We start from the raw sequence: 21170 nt of genomic DNA, 5'->3' as shown, positions 1-21170 counted from the left end.
CCTGCTACTAATCTGTTCTCCTCACTGCTGGTCCCCTCCCACTTTACAAGAGTAAGATTGCCCGGGGAGGGGGGCAGAGGGAGGGCTTGTCAGGAGGAGCTGGTGTTGAGCAACCAGCTTGTTATTTTTTTTAGTTTTCTCAGAAAACCTTCTGAAAGACCCAGAGTTTTTCTGAGAGCTTTCACATAGAGCACAGAAAATCCGAGCTAATTACAAGGCAAGCTGGCAGGAGCTGATCCGTACTAGATACCCTGCTGAATCTATTAAATGTTTTGGTTTGATCTTTGTTACTACTGTTCTTGATGAAAATGTGATGTGTTTGTGTGATCACCTCTGAGTGGACATGAGGTTGTTGCATTTGCATAGAACATTTTTGTCAAGTCTTCACTGCTTTCATTCAGATTCAGATTTGGCAGTCATTCCCCCTGCCCTGCCCCCCAAAGCCAAACTTGATTACTTTGAGGCTAGAAATGTCTAATATACTAAGCTGCGGTCTACCATTGATAAAAGTGAAGTGGCTGCAGGAAGTACGAGCTATTCTGACTTATCTTCTGTGGCAGGTGTTGCTTTCTGACAGCAAATTTCATGACATAAGTGGTTCTGTTAGGGGTTCTAGAATGCTAAAAATAATAATCCAGCATTCTAATTGTAAAACCCAAATTATGCTATAAGAAGAAACCAACCAGATAAAGCAGGTGACTATTTCATTATTTAATATTCTTTTACCACGTTTGTAGAATACAGATTTTGGATTCTTTTCTTCCTTTTTAAATCACAGGTTGGGGAGGAACTGTTGGGACTCTCAACTTACTTGAGGGCAGCAAATATATAGAGGCAGAGGGAGGGTGTATAAGAAGTGGAGTGAGATTTGAACAATACCAGGTGAATCAGTTCTCTTAACATTCTCCACAACTGTTCACATATTACGTATTTTAACTTTATCCTCTGAAACCATGAGTGCTAGGAATAAGCTTATCTTGAGCTGGGAAACGAGGGCAAATATTTGTATTAATTTATTTAGGTTGCAATCTTATTGGGATAGTTGGCCACCTCCAAACTTGGAGGTGGCCAACCATCCAATGCAGGGCAGGTGGAGCGTGGATGGGATCCTCTCTGTGCTCCAGCTGCCCTGCATTTGCGTCTAAACAGCCAATTTTGGCAGTCTAGCTGGGGATGTTGGAGCGGGAGGGGGGCAGCCGCATGATGCATATGAAGCATCGTAACGATGCTTCTGCAGTCTCCCCTCCCTGCTCCTGGGAATGCCCCCTTTTCGCTTGCTCCACACTGCAGTTAAGAATGCGGAGATGGGGAAGAACCGTGCTGCCTACAAGGGGGGGGGGGAGCGTGGTTTCTGGGAACTGAAAAATCCTATGGCTATCTAGACACTGTCTAGCATCCATAGGATTGCTCTCTCTGCTCATGTATTGGTAGCTGTTCATCCAAAGCTCTCAGTGTAGCTCACAAAGAAATAAAATAATATTCAACAAATAAAAACAGTAAACCAGCAGACTGAAGTTCCAGCATTAAACATCAACAGACAAATAAAAGGCCAGCATTTATTTTTGTTAATAAATCATATATTGTTGTTAAAAGTAGTTTTTTTCCCAAAGCAGCTTACAAATAAACAATGGCAACAATAAAAGCAAAATCTGTAAAGAAAACCCAAATTAGTAACACATATCAACATAAAAATCTTAGAAAACAGCACAAAAACATCAGAAAGCCTTTCAGGAAAAGCTTTTCTGAATTAAAGTTTTCAGAGCCCATCTAAAAATAGGAAGAGAAGAAGCCTAAAAAGGTAGGGGTGGGGATGAAATTCATTCAGTTTGATTTATTATTATTATTTATTTGTGGCATTTAAATACCGCTGAATATAATTAACAAAAATTAATGCAACCCTACCTAATTCAAACTTCCAGAACACTATGTGAATAGAAACAGTTATCCTTTAGTATTCACACTTCTCCAAATTTTGTGGTAAATTTATCCAGTTAGGGGCACAATCCTATCTAGAACTTGGAGGTGACCACCTATCCAAAGCAGGGCAGGAGAAGCATGGAGGGGATCATTCCCTCCGCACTTCTCCTGCCCTGCTTTTTCTGCTAGACAGCCGACTGTGGCTGTCTAGCCGCGGGAGCACAGAGTGGGAAAGAGGCTGCTGTACTACACATTGGATGTGTCGTACAGGCAGCTATGATCTCCCTGCCCAGGACTGTCCCCAGCCATGCCCCTTTCCAGCCGCTCCACGTTCCTCTTGCGAGCGCGGAGGATGGGGCTGTTCTGCGCTGCTTCCGAGGCAGTGCGGAAGTGGGTGGAGGTTGGTTCTCTGTGAACCGACCTCGGTCTGCGGGCTGTGCGGTCAGTTCCGGGAAAACAGCATATCCTGTGGCCGTCTAGCTGCTGTCTAGCAGCCATAGGATTGCTCCCTAAAACAATTTATACAAAAATGCCAGTTGTCAATACCTTCTTTTTGGGAAAGGTTCTCAAGAGAATCCAATCTTATGGACCCATTTCAGTCTGGGTTCAGATCTGATGGATGATCTTTATTGGGAGAGGGATGAGGGAGTGCAACCCTGCCACTCTTCCTCAATCTTTCATGGGGCTTTGATACCACAATATCCTACTGGGCCATCTGTTTTACACTGTTTTACACTGTTTACACTCCTACTTGCAGTGATAGTTGCAGTGAGTAACATTGGATGATTATTTTTGGTCCCCTGGCATTTGTGCCAGGGAGCACTACAAAGTACCATCTTGTCCCCAGTGCTATTCAATATTTATATGATGCTGTTCGAAGTGATTTGGAGAGTGGTTTCTATTTCTTGGCTATATCTGAATTAGGAGAGGCCATGCTGGTCCTAGACCAGTGTCTGGACATAGTGATGAGCTGGATGGGGGCCAATAAACAGAGTCTGAATCTTGGTAAGACAGAGATCTTATGGGTGGGTGGTTCCCAGGTCCAGGAATTAGGTAGCTTGTGTGTTCTGGATGGGGTTGCACTTCCTCGGAAGGAACAGGTATGTAGTTTCGGACTGCTCATAGAACTATCACTGTCCTTGTAGGCCCAAGTGGCTGCAGTGTCATGGAGTACCTTTAACCAGCCTCAGCTTGTGCCCAGCTATAACTTCGCCTGGGCAGGGATTGTTTACCACAACGACCCATGCATTGGTAACCTCAAGTCTCATAATGTGCTGTATGTTGGGCTGCCCCACATAGAGAACATTACGAGATGTGTGGTCCATAAGCTGCAGCTAGTGCAGAATGCAGTGATGAAGTTATTGTGTGATGCACCTAGCTACTGCCATATAATACTGTTATTGAAAGAACTGCACTGGCTGCCAGTTTGCTACCAGGCCAGATTTAAGATTTGGTGTTAACCTATAAGGCCTTGAATAACTGGGAACCAGAACATCTGAGAGAACACTTCCCATATAGATTTGTCCAGCTGCTGTGATTGTCATCAGAGGCCCTCCTGGTTGTGCCACATCCTGCAGATGTCAAAGAGGGCCTTTTATGTGGTAGCACCCACTCCCTGGAATACCCCCACCTTCCAAAAAAAAAAAAAAAAGCAGGAAGTGTTTTTTTGGAAGGTGCTGACTTTTTCAGTTTAGGCACATCCTGAAAACCATTTTTTTTCGCCTCAGCATTTGATGACTTATGACACTTGTTGCTATGATTTTAAATTTGTGGCTTACTGATTGTTATAGCGTTGTGCTTTGTGTTAGCTATGATGTATGAGATTGTAATTTTTATTATTGCACGCCACCAGAAATAAATTTAAATAAATATTTTTATTTTAAATATTTTAAAATATTTAAAATTAATATAGCTATCAAAAGGAAAGTACTGCTGCATCCCAAATTGTTTCACTGTTTCTTGTATTTTGGCAGAATTGGATATACTCAGGAAATTCATCTGAGATTTTGTGGACTGGATTGAATAGCAGAAAGCAAAATTCTATATGGGTTTGGTCAAATATGAAATCAGCAGCTAAAGAATTACGTTGGTACTATTCATTAATATTTCAGGCAATTTTAGTTTGGATGAGGGTTTAAAATGGTTCTAGAAACAGCAAAAATATGTTCAGCATTTTCAGAGGTATATTTTAATATTGCTATTCAGAATCAGATCCTGTTTTTGAATATTTTTCTCATTTGCAGTACCCACCCACTCTCCCTTCTTTAGGAGATCCCCTTAGTCCCTGTTGCTGATGTGAATGTCTACACTGATAAAACAAATTTAAGGTTTCAGGTCTCTTATTGTGAAAGACATATTAGCAGGAAACAGAATAGATTCTTAACTAGTGTTTAATCCACATACAATCCCCACTACTTTTCCTAGCCTTATTGTGTGGTATCAAAAGCTGCAAAAATGCGTGAAGCAAAGAGTTTAAGGATCTATCCTGTGATTATTTCTTACTCCCACTTTCCCCAAAAATGTAACTTCTGTTCTAGCCTAATGGGTGTCAATATTCCATCACTTTCAGATTTTATATGGAGATTTGATATTTTTCTTTTAGCCACAGAGAGCTGTAGGAAATGTTCCCTCTGTCACACTGAATAAGTACTGAAACTAAAAACTTAGAATTGCCACTGCCAGGTATATAGAGCTGCTGATTTTAGAGTTCTAGCACATTAGCCTTTTAGCTGGACTGTTTCATCTGCTGCTATACTATGTATTTGTTTCTGTATTGTTGTGGTGGTCTTATCTTGTTTGGTTTCTATTATGTTTATTGCTTTATGATCTGTAAGCTGCCTAAAATATTTTTATGAGGTGGGATATAAATATATTAAATAAAGATATGCATGATCATGACTATAGCAATTCATCAGTCATGTCTTTTTGTATCCAGGTTGAAATTGGAAGGGAGCAAATTTGGAAGATGTGTAGGTCTTGTTTCAGATAACCAAACTGCTGTGATGCTAAAGTGTGAGGAAAAATACAAATGGATTTGTAAGAGAAAGGAGGGTAAGTTCGATAATGGGATTTTGAAGATTAAGATAATTTCCATTAAAAAATGTTTTTGTTGTTCTTGGTTTTAATTATAAAGTGAGCTCTCTTAGTTAATCATACTGTTCTCTATGTATGGTGTCTGGTGGAAGGTTGCATGCATGAAGTAATCTGTGGATTATGTGATACAAATGATGACTATCAGTGTGATAGCTAGGTTTTTGCAATACTTCTCAGAAAAAGTGGTAGAACGTTTGTAGAAATAAGCAAGCTCTTGAACATGCATAATGGTCCATTCATGCAGTGCTTCCACTGTGGCATGACATCCAGTGAGTGACGTGCTGGGAGTTGTAGGACTTCTTTCTGTTTTGACATGCATAGGATTGCGCCCTTAGACATGAGTTCGAGTAAGATGTTATTACCTCCATGGGTAGGGCTCCAGACATAGTTCTGGACGATATGGTGTTAAATAGTTAATAAGGCCCCAAAGGATCTTAAGCCCTATTTGGGAATATATAGAGTGGATAGACAGAGGGTGTTCCTTCTGTACTGGAGTACCACAGGAACCTATGAACCAGCTGCATAGACCATCCAGGTGGCCCCACCCTCTGAGGAGTTACCTCGTCAGATTCCCAGGACATCACATTTCCTGTTTTTCCTTGCCTATGATGCCGAAAGACCTTTGAGGAGAATGACAAAGCAGTGCTAGACTCCAAGCTGGAGCATGGATACTTTTAAGAGATCAACTCTTCACTAAGGGGCAAGGTTGAACCAGTCCTCATGTCCTGTGCTAGGGCTGAGCCAAAAGGCTTAGTGGGAAGATTTTCATTAAATGTTTTCATCCGCATAGAAAGGCACACTCTCCTTTGTTGACATTTGGGATTACTGTAAAAAAAAAATTAAAGTATTTGCCCATGTTAGAAGTATCGCCCTAAATAAGTCATGTTTTCCCATATTGTCATGTTCACTACGTGATCTCCAATTGGATAGAATCATTGATATGAGCACTCCAGGGAACTTGCAAATCAACCTAAATTGACTTAATTTACGCTCAGTAATGTCAGCTCATAGCCAAATCATAATGGTTGCATGATGTTCTGATGTCATCACATTCACATGATTGGCCCAGGATCAGGAAGCAGAAACGTGCTAACCAGAAAAAAAAATTGGTACAGAATCAAGAGCAGGTAGATTAAGTGATAGTGTGACTCTACGTTACCTCTCAGAGGACCTGTGCACCACCTCCTTCTGTCAGATGCACAGAATCCAATGCCTTCTCGGCCTCATGGCCTCTATCTGTCACAAATCCCTTGACCCCCTCTATCCTTAAGCACTCACACACACACACAATTAGGGAGGCTTCAGCCTCATGCCTTTAATTCATTATTCACAGGTTCATTACAGCTCCAGATCCTTGAAGACTCTCTGGCTACAAAGGAATGCCTCCAGGGGATTCAAATGGGATCACTGAAAGTTGCCCGCAGTTTGAAAGGGAGGCTTTCTGGCTAGGCTAATTTAGGGAGGGAGGTCCTGCCCCTTGCTTGATGCTTCCCTGTGTAGCCTCTCACGCATCGCTAACCGGGTCAACTGTCTGAGCTCCACCCCTGATGATTCTCTCTTAGTTCTGCGCCGCCACCTCACGTCTCTTAGGTCACAGTCCTCAAGCCCCTCTTCCTCCTGCTCGCTGCTTCTCACAGAGGGGGGCAAGGAGAAAGCTTCATGTCCAGCCATCTGGGAGCTGCTAACCTGAGAAGCACGCCTACCCATAATGCCTCCCCCAGTTCTGGGTGCTCCTCTTCTGAATCTGAGCTGCTAACTATCTCCCTGAGCTCAGAATCAATCCTGACACTACCATAGCAGTCACACCATTAGTTCAACGCTGCATGAGATGCCTCCAGTCCCAGTTTTTCTGAGTCTTCGATCCATCCATCGATTCCTGAAACCATCTCTTTAATCTTGCCTACTCAGTACGGTGCACCTTTTGCTGGTGGATTATCCCAGCACATCTTCTAAGGGGATGGCCTTTCAAACTCCTCGTCCCTCGGAGACGGTCACTACAGACGCACCTTTCCAAGGCTGGGGAGCTCCTTGCCATTCACTCACAGTCAGAAGGACATGGTCCTCTCGAGAGCAAGTGTTACACATCAAATAACTCGAATTTCTCATGGTAGCCAAAGCTCTAAGGGCCTTCGAACCTCTTCGATGGGGACACTCCATCCAGATTTCCACAGACAACACCACAGATTTTCTATGTCAACAAGCAAGGCGGGGCAAGATGCCTATGTCCTAAATCTAACCCTCAATTTTTGAGATTAGTGCTTTCACTGATGCATCACCCCAGTTGCCATACATCTGGCAGGGACATCCAGCACCCTTGGCAATCCTTTCAGCAGGTTAGGAACCTCTCCCCATGATTGGGAACTCCCTTCAAGAGTCACCCAAACACTTTTTGAAACGTGGGGTACCCCCATGATAGACCTGTTCACCATGGCATCAACAGCAAAATGTTCTTCCTGTTGCAGCAGAGCGGGTCACAACCTAGACTCTGTAGGCGATGCCTTTATGATTCACTGGGGAGGCACCCTGACTTACGCTTTCCCCCTTTCCTTTAATCACGCCTGTGATAAACAGAATTCAAGACGATGCAGCTCATTGCATCCTGATAACATCCTGTTGGCCGAGTCAGGTCTGGTTTGTGACACTTCTTTTTCTGTCAGACTGCACCTTCCTCCGTCTTCCTGTCCTCCAAGATCTCCTCTCAATGAGCAATAGGAGAGTCAGACACCCAGGATTGGACTCTACACCTCACAGCCTGGAAGATAACACACCACCTGCATTCTCCAACCAAGTACTAAAGGTACTAACAGCTTCCCTCAAACCTTCCATGCAAGCCTCATATGCCATGAAATGGAAACGTTTCAAGCTTTCCCTAGCACCTCTTCAACAAGACTCATCGTCATGGGGTCTACCAGCTATCCTGGAGTTCTTCTCTCTAAAGACTAAGGGCCTGGCTGTCTCATCCATCAAAGTATATTTAGCAGCAGTATCTGCCAACCATACCAACATTGATGGATCCTCTGTGTTTTCTCACTCCCCAAGTTAAACGCTTTCTCAAAGGTCCTACTAACCTTTATTCATCCACTTCTCCTCCGGTTCCACCATGGAGCTTCTCAGTGGTATTAGCCCAACTAACCGCTAAACCATTTAAGTCTCTGGCGAGAACTTCTCACCATGAAAGTGATTTTCCTTGTGGCCATTACATCAGCACATCGGGCGAGGGAATTATTTGCCCTCAGGCACGACCTACCTTTCCTCATCTTCCATAAAGATAAGGTGGTCCTCAGACTAGACTACTCCTTTCTCCCAAAGGTCGTCTCTCAGTTTCACCTCACCCAAAATATTGGGTGATTGGTATTCCTTCCTCAACCTGCTTCTCCCATTGAGATGAAGGTACATTCTCTGGACAGTTGAAAGGCACTGTCATTCTGTATTTCTAGGACATCCTCCTTTCAAAGGACTATTCATTTGTTAGGTTGGACCCAGAAAGGGTCAACTGGTATCTTCACAACATTTCACTAAGTAGATGGTCACCATACTTCTTGCCTATCAACTAGTATGCCTTCCTGCTCCCCTTCAAGTAAGGGGTCACTCTACCAGAGCTATGGCTTCCTCAGCAGCCTTTCTCAGGGGAATCTCCCACAAGTCTGTCATTACAGTGATAATTGGTGACATGGGCCCAAACATTGATGTTTATTTGGTCCTACCATCTTGATATCAGGGCTTGGAATGATGCAGCTTTTGGTAGAGCAGTTCTTTCTTCCATCATTGCAGGACATGTCCCTCCTCCGCTAAGTCTTACTGCTTTTAATCTTATGTGTGAGTCACAGAGTCCACGAAGAAGAAGAACAGGTTACTTACCTGTACCTGTAGTTCTTCAAGTGGTCATCTGTGCACTCACACAACCCTCCCTTCTCCCTGCTTTGATGACCTACTTTTTATTGTTTCCTCCGCTGCAGTGGACTCAGAACCAAAAGGCAAGCGGGAGCCACACCCAGAGTGTGTGCAGGGGAAGTGGGCAGGACTCCCATCTAAAGCTCTGTTTAGCTCTAGAATGTTCTGAGTGACTGTTCTGTGCGGGGGCATAACCCATGTGTGTGAGTGCACAGATGACCTCTCGAAGAAGTACAGTTACAGGTAAGCAACCTGTCCTTTTGTAGTGGATTGTTGCCTAAAGGTTTAGTGGCGGTACTCTCTGATCCAAGGGAGATGCCTGTTCTCATTTAAAGAAGAGGATGTGCACACCTCTCAAAATTCACTTAAATATCAATTAATATGACCCACCCCAAGAGTTGAATTTGAAATTATGACAAATAACACTTTTAATTGTTAATTAGGCAGTTATTATCCCAAACTGCACAGTCAATTTGCAGGGATGATTTAAGCTACTAGTTAATGTAGCCAAGAGTCCCCAGTGCGGTGCCCATTGGGGACCTCCAACGGTGCCTGCAAAACTCTCCACTCCCTGCCCTGTTCGAGAATTTATGTTTAATAAAAACCTTGAAAAACGTTAGGGTGCCGTGTTCTCCTTCCTGTTCTCGAACCTGCCCCTGATCAGCTGTTCGGTGGGCAGGAAGAGAAGGAAAAAGTTGCTTCCTCTCTCTCTCACGCTCTCTCTCTCTCTCTCTCCCCCTCCCCCTCCCCACTTCCAGCCTTGCTGTTTCTCTCCCCCAACCCCTTTGCCTTGCTATTTCCCCCTTCCTCCCAGCCTCTAGCCTTGCTATCTCTCTCCTCCCTAACTTCTTTATCTTACTGTTTCTCCTCACTCCTAGCTTCCAGCCTCGCTCTATCTCTCCCTTCTATCACTTTGCGTTGCTATTTCGCCCTCCCTCCCAACCTTACTATTTATTTCCTGCCCCACCTCTTTACCTTGGTGTTTCTCCCCCTCCTAGCTTCTAGTCTTGCTCTTTTCCCCTTCCTCCCAGCCTCTTCTCTTGTTCACACACACACGCACGCACGCACGCACGCACGCACTACCTTCCTAGGTGGGGGCTCTGATGGGAGAGGAGGAGGTAGAAAAGCTAGGTGGGAAACAGAGTGGCTGAGCCTGGGGTCGAGGTAGGGACCATTTTCCTTTCCTTTGAGGCTGGGGAAAGGTGTGTGTGTGTGTGTGTTTATGGATAGGATGTGCAGAGCAATCCTATGTAGGCCTACTTAGAAGTATTTTCCATTGAGTTCTATGTAAGCATGAGTAGGATTGCTACCTTAAATGGGTATTTTATTCTGCTTCTGTAGGTTCAAATATGTGGATTGGCTTTGGTGTTCAGAATCTTCTTTAATTAATTTGTATAAATGGTTTACACTTGGGAACTATTCACTGGTTTAGTCTGTAAAAGAAAAGAAACCTACAAAACGTCTTTTAGATCAAATGATGTAGTCAGTTGTAAAGAATATATTTGAAAATCATCTAAAGCATCTTTCTGTTAGGAGTCCGTAGTAAAAGTATGTTTTTCTGTTTTCTTTTCCCTTTAGTGGAAAATCTTTTTGATGTCTATATTGATCAATTCCTGTCAGGACCATTAGAACCAATGTTTTACACCTCCCTTCCCAGTGCTGTAGTAGATTGTTTAAGTGATTCCAATTGCACAGGGATAGTGCAAGATTACCGATACTACAGAAGAACAAGAGGCATAGATGAAATTGATACTTATGGGGAAAGTGCAACTACATATGTAAGGCGAGGTATGTCCATGTCCTTGAAAAGAAATCAGCAAACAGCTTTTAAAAAGTATTACTATTGCAAAAATATTTGCGAAAACGTATATGGTCTTAAGGAAACTTTCATTTTTTCTTCTGTATGTAAGGAAAGTGTAGGTTTAGTTAAAGTGTTCGCATACTCATTGTTATTTTAAAATAATCTAAATAATTTTTAAAGCTGGATCATAAATTGTATTTTATAATTTTGTATTTGACTATTTTGTATTTGACTGTTTTGTATTTTACAATTTTAGTCTTTAGATTTATATCTCATGTATCGACCAAAGCCCTATCTTAATTGAAATCTAAACTCATAAGCCAAGATCCAAAGAGCACCATGGAGAAAGCATGTGATAGTCGGGGGAGGCTTGCTTGTTTTATGTCTTGCAGCATCCCCTTCTACTGCATTACTGAACTAGAGAGTCCCAGTTTTTCAAAGGATTGAAGTGGGGGATAGGATGTGAGAAAAGCCTGGGTGCACATATGGAATACCAGTGGCAGCTGGTGACTCCAGTTCCTGAGGGGCTGTGCTTCCATTCAGGGTTTTCATTATCATCAGCCAAAACTCTAACCGTGTTATCTGAGGTTCTGAAGGTGCTATCCAAGGTTCTGAACCCATTTGGGGGTGATGGGGTTTAGCACCTTGGACAGCACCTTGGATAGCACCATGAGAGTTTTGGCTGATGGCAACTAAAGCCCTGAATGAAATCACAGCCGCTCTGGAACTGGAGTCACCAGCTGTCACTGACATTTGGCCCTTTGAATCTTGGCTATAATGTGTATTTTATTCTATTTAAGAACAGATGTTGGGGCTGAGAAACAGAAGGCTGCCAGATGTGCACCTTCTGGTTTGGGCTCCAACTTAGACTCCTGGCATCTCTGCAATGAATGTAGAGGGTCTGAAGCTATGTGTGAGACCCTTTAATCTGTGGAGTCCTTCAGTGGGGTATTTTCTAGGGCTTTTTTGAATTTGGGTTATTTGAGCAGCTGAAAACGTTGTATAAAGTTCTTGATTGTAAAATGCTTGTAAATGAAGATTCAGTTGGGAAAGAAGCAGCAAGAGATGACGTTCTAGCCCTTATTGAAAAATTGATAATAAACAGATAATTAGGTCCCGATGCTATCCGTCTCACAGTGAATGGATGTAAACAGTGAGGTTCCCCAAAGTTCTGTATTGGGACTGGTGCTTTTTAACCTGCTTAGCAGTAATCTGGAGTTAGGGATAAGCAGTGAGGTGGCTGAATTTGCTGATGACCCCAAATTATTTAGAGTGGTTAACACAAAAAACAATAGTGAAAATAAAACTGCCAATATCATAATGGCTTTATAAAAATCTATGGTGTGACTATACTTGGAATACTGTGTACAGTTCTGGACACAACACCTCAAAAAGGATAGTGTAGAGCTAGAAAAGGTGCAGAAACGAGCAACCAAAATGATGAAGGGGCTGAGTAACAACCCTCTGACAAAAGATTACAATGTTTGGGGCTTTTTAGCTTAGGCAAATAAGGTGGGGGCAGGGGACACATGATGTAGGTGTATTAAATTATGCATGGTGTGGAGAAATTGGATAGAGATAATATCTTTTCCTTCTCATAATACTAGAATTTGGGGTCGTCCAATGAAGCTAAGTAGTGAGAGATACAAGTCAGATAAAAGGAATACTTGTTTACACAGTACATAAACTATGGGATAAACTAAGCCACCAGGGGCCGTGGTGGCTTAGGGGCCGTGGTGGCGTAGTGGTTAAGACGCTGAACTGCAGACTGGAAGGTCGGCAGGTCAGCAGTTCGAGACCCAAGTGCTGTGTGACGGAGTGAGCTCCCGTCTTCAGTCCCAGCTCCTGCCAACCTAGCAGTTCGAAAGCAAGAAATTGCAAGTAGATAAATAGGTACTGCCTCGGCGGGAAAGGTAACAGCGTTCCGTGCACCTCGGTGTTCAGTCATGCCGGCCACAAGACCATGGAAGCGTCTTTGGACAGCGCTGGCTCTTCGGCTTAGAAACGGGGATGAGCACCGCACCCTAGAGTCGGACACGACTGGTTGGGGACGCCTTTACCTTTACCTTTTTTACCACAGGTGATGATCACAAACTAGATGGGGATTAGAAAAATTCATGAAGACTATCAATGGCTATTAGTCAGGATGGCTATATGCCCCTTCTAGCATGAGAGGTAGTATGCTTCTCAATACCAGTTGCTGGGGAACAACAGTGGGAGAGGGCTATAGCCTTCATGTCCTGCCTGTGGGCTTCCCATTGTGGCATCTGGTTGACCACTGGAAAACAGGATGCTGGATTTGAAAGGCCTTTGATCTGATCCAGCAGGGCTGTTGTTATGTTTGGTCCTCCACACACATGTGTGTGTGTGTGCTGGCAATAATTAACACAACATTCCAAGAATGAAATTCAGGGCGATTTTTTGAAAGGAAAGGTTTATGAAATAGTGTAGCCTTGCTATGAAAGGAGGAATAAATTTGCTGGTGTTTTATTTTTATTTTTTTTTAAATGCAGCATTACACAACTACGTCATGCATGATGAGAAATTTTTACTCTCTGAAGAATTGTATTATGTGGAATTTACTATAATTTTCTGGACAGGGATTCCCTGATTTATTTATTTATTTATTTTGCTGAGCTTCAAGTAGAGGTTTTAGGCCCTCCTACCACTTATGGATGCAGACGTGCACAAGCTTTCATTTCACTCCCGTATTGGCCCTTCTTTCCTTCTCTGCTCTAGGTTGATCTGCCCTTCTCACTGGGAATCAGGGATTGTAATGTACAATAGTTTTTGTTCAGATGAAATAAGCAGTACAATTAGTTTACCATTCCTAAATTCAGGTGCCTCAGGTTCTTCAACCACCTTACTTTGCATGACCCCTTTTGTTTAATGTTATTTGGATCATCTGAGCCTTATGGTAGTTGAGCACATGGTGAAACTGTCAATCTAGCCGAGTATTGTCAGTACTGACTGGTAGCGGCTTTCCAGGGTTTTAGGCAGGAGTTTTTCCAGCCCTACCTGCAGAAGCCAGGGATCGAACCTGGAACCTTCTGCACGCAAAGCAGGTGCTCTGTCACTGAGCTATGGCTCCCATTACTCACTGAGCTCTCTCTGAGGTGTAGTTGAATTTTGTTTTAAATGTATAATAATGTTGACATGTTTGTGATTCTTTATACAGAATGCTCTTTTGGTTACTATGGTTATAACTGTGCCTCACATTGTAAGAAATGCTATGGAAGATTCAGATGCAATTCAGTAACTGGTGGGTGCCCAGAAAGGATGCACTGTATTGGTCAGTTCAAAGGTGAACTGTGTGAACTAGGTACAGTATTATTATGAGCAACTTAGTTTTCAATTTTTCTTCTCTGTGGAATGTGTATTTTGCAAGGGGTGGAGCAGTCTGTTTAGGTACAGGAAAACATTTCCTCAACTTCAAGTGTCAGTAGACCCTCTGAAAATAAACTAATTTACAGGTGAAGTTAAATATATTTCTGTTGACTTGCATGTATCAGTCAATGAGTACAATGCATTGCAGGATTTGAGGCCATATGAAATAACTTGCTAAAAGGATATTTTTATTACTTTAAATGTCATCCTTAGGTTTACCTTTGTAACACTAGGCCTTGATATGTGCTGTTACCAGTGTTCCCATTAACCTTCAATGTATAGCTGAATATGCCTCTTCAGACATGCAACACTGACACTTGGAGAGATCTTTCTAAATGCTGAGCACTGAATATCCCAAAGCTTGGCATCTTAAGAGTTAAAAGGATTTGGAGATTAAAGACACAGTTGCTTAATCAAGGAGTAATTTATTGAAATGAATTAGTCTGACATTTTAAATATATGTTTAAGGCAACAGGAATTTTAGTTAAAATTAATTCATATAGTCTAATAGTTCTAAGACTTAGAATTATTAGTCTTTATGAATTAATTTTAACTCTGTAAATTAAAACATTAAAAGCAATGGTGTGATCAACAAGCGTGTGTGTGTAAGATGACTTGGCAGTGGGGAGAAGGAGGAAGGAGACAGGGATGAAGATAGGCAATGGGGCTGTTCAGTGAAACGCAGGGTTGCTTGCAAGTGGGAATTGCATACCAAAACGTTGCTCCAAAGTGGTGAAGGGGGAGCCTTCAGAGAGAGACAGAGAGACAGAGAGAGAGAAGTGATAGAAGAACGGCTCAGGCTGGAAAGTGAGCTGGTCACAGCAGAGAAGAGAAGACAAGGAAGAAGGGGCCTAGATGGGCATGAGAGCAGAGAGAGGCCAACAGCAAGCTGCTTACCTTCCTGGAGCCACACAGAAACTTGGCAAAAGATAGAAGAAGGAATGGAATATAGCTGGTTGGATTCCCCAGAAAACTGGGGTGTAATAAAATAAGGAAAAGGGGGTGGGGGCATTCTGGAGAGCTGATGGACTTTATGGAGAGAGGTTAGTAAGACGAGTGGGTAGTACTGCTTTTTTGTGTGCAGTTTTATTTAATTAACAATATTTATGAATCACTTACATTAAAGACATTTCTAAGCAATGTACAAAAGCAAGTCTTCATACAGAGGATAAGATTACCTTCCTGGGAATGCCTGTTGGAAAAGATTTGTTTTCAGTAGGCACTGAAAAGGCAGAATAGTTGAATTTTTGAGTGCAGTGAAGATGGAGACAGTGGGGTGCTGCATCAGCCACCAAAAGCGGGTGAGAGGGAGAAAGTGGGAGAGGGGAATTCCACAAGATTTTTCTTGTGGGAGAGTAATGAGGCTTCTTTGGGTCCAATGAGTTCTAGCTACTGGGCTGACTACTTATGTGTTCCAAACCTGTACTTAATCATTAAAACTCAAATGATTGCAAAGCTCCCATCTCCGATGGCTCATCAGAACTAGGATAGAATGTTGAATGGGCTTAAAACAGCCTTCTCCAACCTGATGCCCTCAAAATGATTTGGACTATACATCCCATCATTCCTGATCATTGACCATGCTAGCTAGGGCTCATTGGAACTGAAGTCCAAAATATCTTTAGGTTTTTTTTTAAAGCAAAAGTATTTGTGGCTAGTGTTGGAGACATTTGGGGGCAGTTCGCACATAACGAGAAGCCACTGTGGGTGAATTTCTCCTCATGGCTTCTTGTTGTGGCGCCAGCTGCCATTTTGAAGTTTCAAGCCGCAGCAGGGGCATGCAAACCCGGCCAGGGTGGGTTGTTTGGAGTGGTTAACAAACCACCAGTAATTCTAAAACAGGCCATAGGTTCTGGGTGGCTTGTTAATCACCTCAGCAGCCCACCCTGGCCAGGTCCACACATAACAATAAACTGTGGTGCGACCTCGCTGCAGCTTGAATTTTTAAAATACAAAACGGCAAGCCCCATGGGAAAATTCACCTATGGTGGCTTGCAGTGAAACTGCAAACATGTGAAACTGGCCAGTATGATGTCATAAACTTGTCATGTTTCTCAGCTTTGACCTGTCCTCTGGCTCTGAAGCCCCTTCATGGATCACTGCCTTGTTGTGGCGAAGGGGCTTGCGTAACTCAGTGAAGCCATAAGCTATGCCGTGCAGGGCCACCCAAGACGGACAGGTCATGGCAGAGAGTTCTGACAAAATGTGGTCCACTGGAGAAGGAAATGGCAACCCACTCCAGTATTCTTGCCAAGGAAACCCCATGGAACGTATCACAAGGCTAAAAGATATGATGCTGGAAGATGAGCCCCTCAAGTCGGAAGGTGTCCAATATACTCCTGGGGAAGAGCAGAGAGAATTTCCAAGTAGCGCCAGAAGGAGTGAAGCGGCTGGGCCAAAGCCGAAAGGACACTCAGCTGTGGATGTGTCTGGTGGTGAAAAGAAAATCCGATGCTGTAAAGAACAATATTGTTTAGGAACCTGGAATGTCAGATCAATGAAATCAAGGTAAGCTGGAGGTGGTCAAACATGAGATGGCAAGACTGAACATCGACATCTTGGGAATGAGAGAACTAAAATGGACAGGCATGGGCGGATTTAATTCAGGTGACCATTATATCTACTACTGTGGGCAAGAATCCCTTAGAAGAAATGGAGTAGCACTCATAGTCAACAAAAGGGTGGGAAAAGCAGTACTGGGGTACAATCTCAAAAACGATAGAATGATCTCAGTACGAATCCAAGGCAAACCATTCAACATCACAGTAATTCAAGTCTATGCCCCAACCACTGAGGCCGAAGAAGCTGAGGTTGATCGGTTCTGTGAAGACCTATAACACCTTCTAGAACTAACACCAAAAAAAGATGTCCTCTTCATCATAGGGGATTGGAATGCTAAAGTAGGAAGTCAAGAAATCACCGGAATAACAGGCAAGCATGGCCTTGGTGTACAAAATGAAGCAGGACAAAGGCTAATCGAGTTTTGCCAAGAGAACACGCTGATCATGGCAAACACTCTTTTCCAACAGCACAAGAGGCGACTCTACACATGGACATCACCAGATGGTCAATATCGAAATCAGATTGATTATGTCCTTTGCAGCCAAAGATGGAGAAGCTCCATACAGTCAGTAAAAACAAGACCTGGAGCTGACTGTGGCTCAGATCGTGAGCTTCTTATCACAAAATTTTGGCTGAAATTGAAGAATGTAGGGAAAACCACTAAACCATTCAGGTATGACCTCAATCATATCCCTGATGAATATACAGTGGAGGTGAGGAACAGATTTCAGGGATTAGACCTGATAGACAGAGTGCCTGAGGAAATATGGACGGAGGCCTGTAACATTGTTCAGGAGGCAGCAACTCAATCCATCCCAAAGAAAAAGAAATGCAAGAAAGCAAAGTGACTGTCTGATGAGGCTTTACAAGTAGCTGAGGAAAGAAGGGAAGCGAAAAGCAAGGGAGAAAGGGGAAGGTCTATCCAACTGAATGCAGAGTTCCAGAGAATAGCAAGGAGAGACAAGAAGGCCTTCTTAAATGAACAATGCAAAGAAATTGAGGAAGATCACATCACTCCAGTGCTGAAGGAGCTGCACTGGCTACCAGTTGTTTTCTTGTGGCCAAATTCAAGGTGTTGGTTTTCACCTTTAAAACCCTATACGGTTCTGGCCCACCCTATCTCAAGGAGTGCCTCCAGCAACACCGGATAGGCCGCTCAACAAGATCAGCCTCGGATGGCCTTCTCTCTGTCCCATGAGCCAGGACAGCTAGGCTGGTGAGGATGAGGGAGAGGGCCTTCTCTGTGGTGGCCCCCACTCTGTGGAACTCCCTCCCTAGGGAACTCCACCATGCCCCCTCTTTAATGAGGTTCCGCCATGCATTAAAAACATGGTTGTTCAGGCAGGCATTTGGGGTGGGCTAGGGTAATTTTAGAAATGTGATGTTTTTAATGTTGAATTTTATTGTATAAACTGTTCTTATTGTTGTACATTGCCCAGAGTGGCTGGGTGACTGGCCAGATGGGCGATTAATAAATTTAAATAAATAAATGTGAAGAGGATCTAAAGAGCCTCTTGTTGAGGGTGAAAGTGGAGAGTGCAAAAGCTGGTTTGAAACTCAACATTAAAAAAACGAACATCATGGCATCTGGCCCCATCACTTCCTGGCATATAGAAGGGGAAGAAATGGAAGCAGTGATAGATTGTATTTTCTTGGGCTCCAAGATCACCGCAGACAGTGACTGTAGCCATGAAATTAAAAGACGCTTGCTCCTTGGGAGGAAAGCTGTGGCAAACCTAGACAGCATAGCAAGAAGCAGAGACATCACCTTGCCGACAAAGGTCCGTCTAATCAAAGCTATGGTTTTCCCAGTAGTAATGTATGGCTGTGGGAGCTGGACTATAAGGAAGGCTGAGCGCCGAAGAATTGATGCTTTCGAACTGTGGTGCTAGAGAAGACTGTTACGAGTCCCCTGGACTGCAAGGAGGTCCAGTCAGTCAATCCTAAAGGAAATCAACCCTGAATGCTCATTGGAAGGACAGATGCTGAAGCGCAAATATTTTGGCCATCTAATGCAGATAAAAGTCACTGGAAAAGACCCTGATGCTGGGAAAGATTGAAGGCAAAAGGAGAAGGGATGGCAGAGGATGAGATGGTTAGATAGCATCACCGATGCAATGAATATGAACTTGAGCACACTCCGGGAGAGAGCGGAGGACAGGAAGGCCTGGCGTGCTATGGTCCATGGGGTCACGAAGAGTCGGACACGACTTAACAACTGAACAACAACTGGCTGTGAAGATGACTTAGAGGCAGATGAGACTCCATCCATTAACTCAACTCCTCCTATGCCAGGGCCTTCCAGACCAGAGAATGTGCCTCTACCTGACTCCTCAGATGCAGAGGACACTTCCCGATTACAGCCTTAACCAACCCCCACCCTGTAGGAACCAGTGGCTACAAATCAGGTAGTAGCCCTTTAAGAAACAAACTGCTCCTTTGAGGGGGTGGATCTAACTGCAGATCTTGGCTGCTGGCCTTTATAAAGCTTCTGAAAGCCTTCCACTGATGCTGAGTCAACAGCTTAATTTGACCCATTCTCAGTTAACTTGGAGCTGGCCAACGTTCTGAAAGACCCTGCCTAGTCTAACCTTGCCTAGCTATTCAGCACACCCAACCTTACATGAGCTGACACCGCTTGGCCTGACCTGATTGGATGTGACCAGACTTTGCCTGACATGGGACTTGCATTGACCCTCCTTTCTTGTATGTGCTTCATTGGTTTCAGCACCTCTGGGCGCCTTGAGCCAAGTTGGAGAGGGCAAAACTAAAATCACACCTCTAGAGGCAGCTCATTTGACCCTGAAAAAGCAAAGTGGTACACACTGACCTGGTTTGCACAAAATGAGAAGCCACCATGGGTGAATTTGCCCATGAGGCTTCTTGTGGTGGTGGCGGCCACCATTTGACTATTTGAGCCATGGCGGGAAGATGCCATAGCTTGTTCTGTGTGAACCTGGGAGGCGGGGCTGTTGGGGTGGTTGACAAGCTACTCAGAAGCCATGGGTTGTGTTACAGTTGTAGGTGGCTTGTCAACCACCCCAACAACCCACCCTTACCAGGTTTGCACATGACAGCAAGCTATGGTGCATCCCCACTGTGGCTTGAATGTTCAGACTGACGGCTGCCACCGCAGTAAGAAGCCCCATGGGGAAATTCACCATGCTGGCTTCTTGTTACATACAAACCAGGCCATAGTGGTTGAAACCACCCTGCATATGCAAGTTGCATGCCAGTTGGATTTGCATAATTACCCTCTCCAGCATGGCTTCTCCTGTCAAGCAAACCTGGCGAGGGTGGCTTGTTGGGGTGGTTAACAAACCACCCCATAACTCTATAACAGCTCATACATTCTGGACGGTACCCACCCCAATAAACCACTCTTACCAGGTTTGCATAGCATGAGAAGCTGTGCCAGGGAAGGTAATTATGCAAATCCAGCCAGCATGTGACTGGCACATGGAGGGTGGTTGACAAGCCACCCTGCAATTGTGTGAACCAGGCCAGGATGAATTTCAGTAGGAGAACACTGAAAAGAGAATATGACTAGATACAAATACATTGTTAGTAATGGGAGCAACAAGATGTGTTAGAGTAGCATATTCTGTGCGATAAAGTGCTTTTAAATACAGAAGGATGTATTTACTCACTGAATATCTGCTTTTGCACCAAAATTATTTTATACAAGCCTTTGTTTGACAGGGAGAAAATATCGGTGAAAATAAAAGGAACAGTTTTGCATGTCTCTAATTTTAATGCTTCTTGTAAGGTTCTGTTAAAGTCTACAACATGGTTCTGGTTTTGTACCTATTGGTGTTAACAGCATAATCCTGTACATGTGTTCCCAGAAGTAAGTTCCAGTGAGTTCCATGTGGCTTACTCCCAGGTTTATAGCATTGCAGCAGAAATAACTGAAAATCCCTCAGAGTTATTCCTTTCAGTCAAACCACTAAAAGCGTCTGCATTGCTGGGGTTCCATGACCTTCTCGGATGTGATACTACTCAGGCTGGCTGGAAACAATAAAATTAGCTTACTGGAAGGCACTAGAGTCTGTTTCTGAGAACCCTCTCCTTGCTCTGATGCTACTAGGAACAGCTAAAAGATTCACTGATGCCAAATTTAAAGACAACCATTAGAACATTTGCAGAACTTTGGTGGTGGATATGTTCTAAGAAGCAAACAAACGGAGAATATCTGTTCCCAGGAAGGGATAAATTTAAATCTACAATTAAGAGCACAGAGACGTAATGGAATAGCTGTGGGGGGGGAAAGCATATTCACAAGTATCTCCCCCTCCCTCCATTGGACATGATTGGTTCAAGAAGGATGGAGTAATCACACGGTTATGTGTGAATATCATATACATCTAGTCAATCAGAGAGCTAATCAAATGCTGTTGTGGAAATATCAGATACCATTTTGCAAATGTGTAGCCTTTTACCGAAAAGCACAGTGAGGATCATTGTATTAATGTTTTTAGTAGTGGGGCTCCATATGGAGATGGCACTGATTATGATT

General features: G+C 43.5%; 1 protein-coding gene across 1 annotated transcript in view; it reads left to right on the top strand.

Moving 5' to 3' along the window:
* Window positions 1–21170, top strand: part of LOC146354382 (uncharacterized) — a 185137-nt gene that overhangs the window by 22924 nt on the left and 141043 nt on the right. Inside the window, exons 7-10 of the mRNA XM_084838718.1 lie at window positions 3891–4006; window positions 4853–4968; window positions 10480–10689; window positions 13881–14024. Coding sequence (XP_084694844.1) covers window positions 3891–4006; window positions 4853–4968; window positions 10480–10689; window positions 13881–14024 — 586 coding nt within the window. The remainder of the gene's footprint in view (window positions 1–3890; window positions 4007–4852; window positions 4969–10479; window positions 10690–13880; window positions 14025–21170) is intronic.

This window comes from Heloderma suspectum, chromosome 2, assembly GCF_057233095.1.
Source record: "Heloderma suspectum isolate Gila_16-S chromosome 2, 16-S_ref, whole genome shotgun sequence".
NCBI lineage: Eukaryota > Metazoa > Chordata > Lepidosauria > Squamata > Helodermatidae > Heloderma > Heloderma suspectum.
The sequence above is the reverse complement of the archived record's forward strand: the minus strand, read 5'-3'. Positions and strand labels throughout refer to the sequence as shown.